At 68.8% G+C, this 1,434-nt stretch overlaps 1 protein-coding gene across 1 annotated transcript in view; it reads left to right on the forward strand.

The window, feature by feature from the left end:
• The first annotated feature begins 335 nt into the window (after positions 1–335).
• Positions 336–1,434, forward strand: part of Adrb1 (adrenoceptor beta 1) — a 3,075-nt gene continuing 1,976 nt past the window's right edge. Inside the window, 1 exon segment of the mRNA XM_015494821.2 lies at positions 336–1,434. This exon segment is cut by the window's right edge and continues 38 nt beyond it. Within this exon segment, the coding sequence (XP_015350307.1) occupies positions 654–1,434 (781 nt within the window). The 5' untranslated portion in view covers positions 336–653.

Here is a 1,434-nt window from a genome sequence, read left to right on the forward strand (position 1 = left end):
GGGGAGCAGGAGAGAGCCCAGCGCGAGAGGCAAAAGGGAGTGGAGTGTAGGAGCGAGTGGGGGGCTGCAGGAGGAGTTGGTGCGCGGGTGGGAACAGATCACAGTAGGGGGTGCGGGTAGCAGGGTGTTGGAACTAGCCGGTACTGGGAGGGGCGCGCCCGCAGCAACCGGCGGGTGCTGGGGAGGCGCCGGCTGCGCGATCTGCATCGGACTCTCCTGAGCCGCTCAATTGTGGGTGGGAGGGGGTGCGGGCAGCTGTGGGGGAGCCCAAAGTCGGGGGCGTGCCTTTGCAGCGATTGGCTGCAGGAGCCTGACGCGCGGCCCCGGGGGGTTGGCTTGGGGGTGTGGGAGCCGGGTGGGGTGGGTGTTGGGTGCCAGAGCTGCGGGACCGGCGCGCTCAGAAACATGCTGAGGTCCCGGCGGTTCTTCCAGCAGCTGCAGCAGCTCCAACAGCGGCGGCGGCGGCGGCGGCGGCGACAGCGCTCGGCTCCGGCGGGGAAGGCGCCCGGCGCCCATGCCTCCAGCCCCGTGCCGCGGCTGCCCTGACCTGGCCGCGACCTCCTGCGCGCGCCCCGCCGCCCCGGCTTCTGGGGTGTTCCCCAACCACGGCCCATCCCCGTCACACACCCCGCCCCCGGCCTCCGCAGCTCGGCATGGGCGCGGGGGCGCTCGCCCTGGGCGCCTCCGAGCCCTGCAACCTGTCGTCAGCTGCGCCGCTCCCCGACGGCGCAGCCACAGCGGCGCGGCTGTTGGTGCCCGCTTCGCCGCCGGCCTCGCTGCTGCCTCCGGCCAGCGAGGGCCCGGCGCCGCTCTCGCAGCAATGGACAGCGGGCATGGGCCTGCTGATGGCGCTTATCGTGCTACTCATCGTGGCAGGCAACGTGCTGGTGATCGTGGCTATAGCCAAGACACCGAGGCTGCAAACGCTCACCAACCTTTTCATCATGTCCCTGGCCAGCGCGGACCTGGTTATGGGATTGCTTGTGGTTCCATTCGGGGCCACCATCGTGGTATGGGGACGTTGGGAGTACGGCTCCTTCTTCTGCGAGCTCTGGACCTCGGTGGACGTGCTGTGTGTGACGGCCAGCATCGAGACCCTGTGTGTCATCGCCCTGGACCGCTACCTCGCCATCACGTCGCCCTTCCGCTACCAGAGCCTGCTGACACGCGCGCGGGCGCGGGCCCTCGTGTGCACCGTGTGGGCTATCTCGGCCTTGGTGTCCTTCCTGCCCATCCTCATGCACTGGTGGCGGGACGAGGGCGATGAGGCGCGCCGCTGCTACAATGACCCCAAGTGCTGCGATTTTGTCACCAACCGGGCCTATGCCATAGCCTCATCCGTCGTCTCCTTTTACGTGCCCCTGTGCATCATGGCCTTCGTGTACCTGCGGGTGTTCCGCGAGGCCCAGAAGCAGGTAAAGAAGATCGACAGCT

The sequence above is a fragment of the Marmota marmota genome, unplaced genomic scaffold (genome assembly GCF_001458135.2).
Source record: "Marmota marmota marmota unplaced genomic scaffold, marMar, whole genome shotgun sequence".
Classification (NCBI taxonomy): Eukaryota; Metazoa; Chordata; class Mammalia; order Rodentia; family Sciuridae; genus Marmota; species Marmota marmota.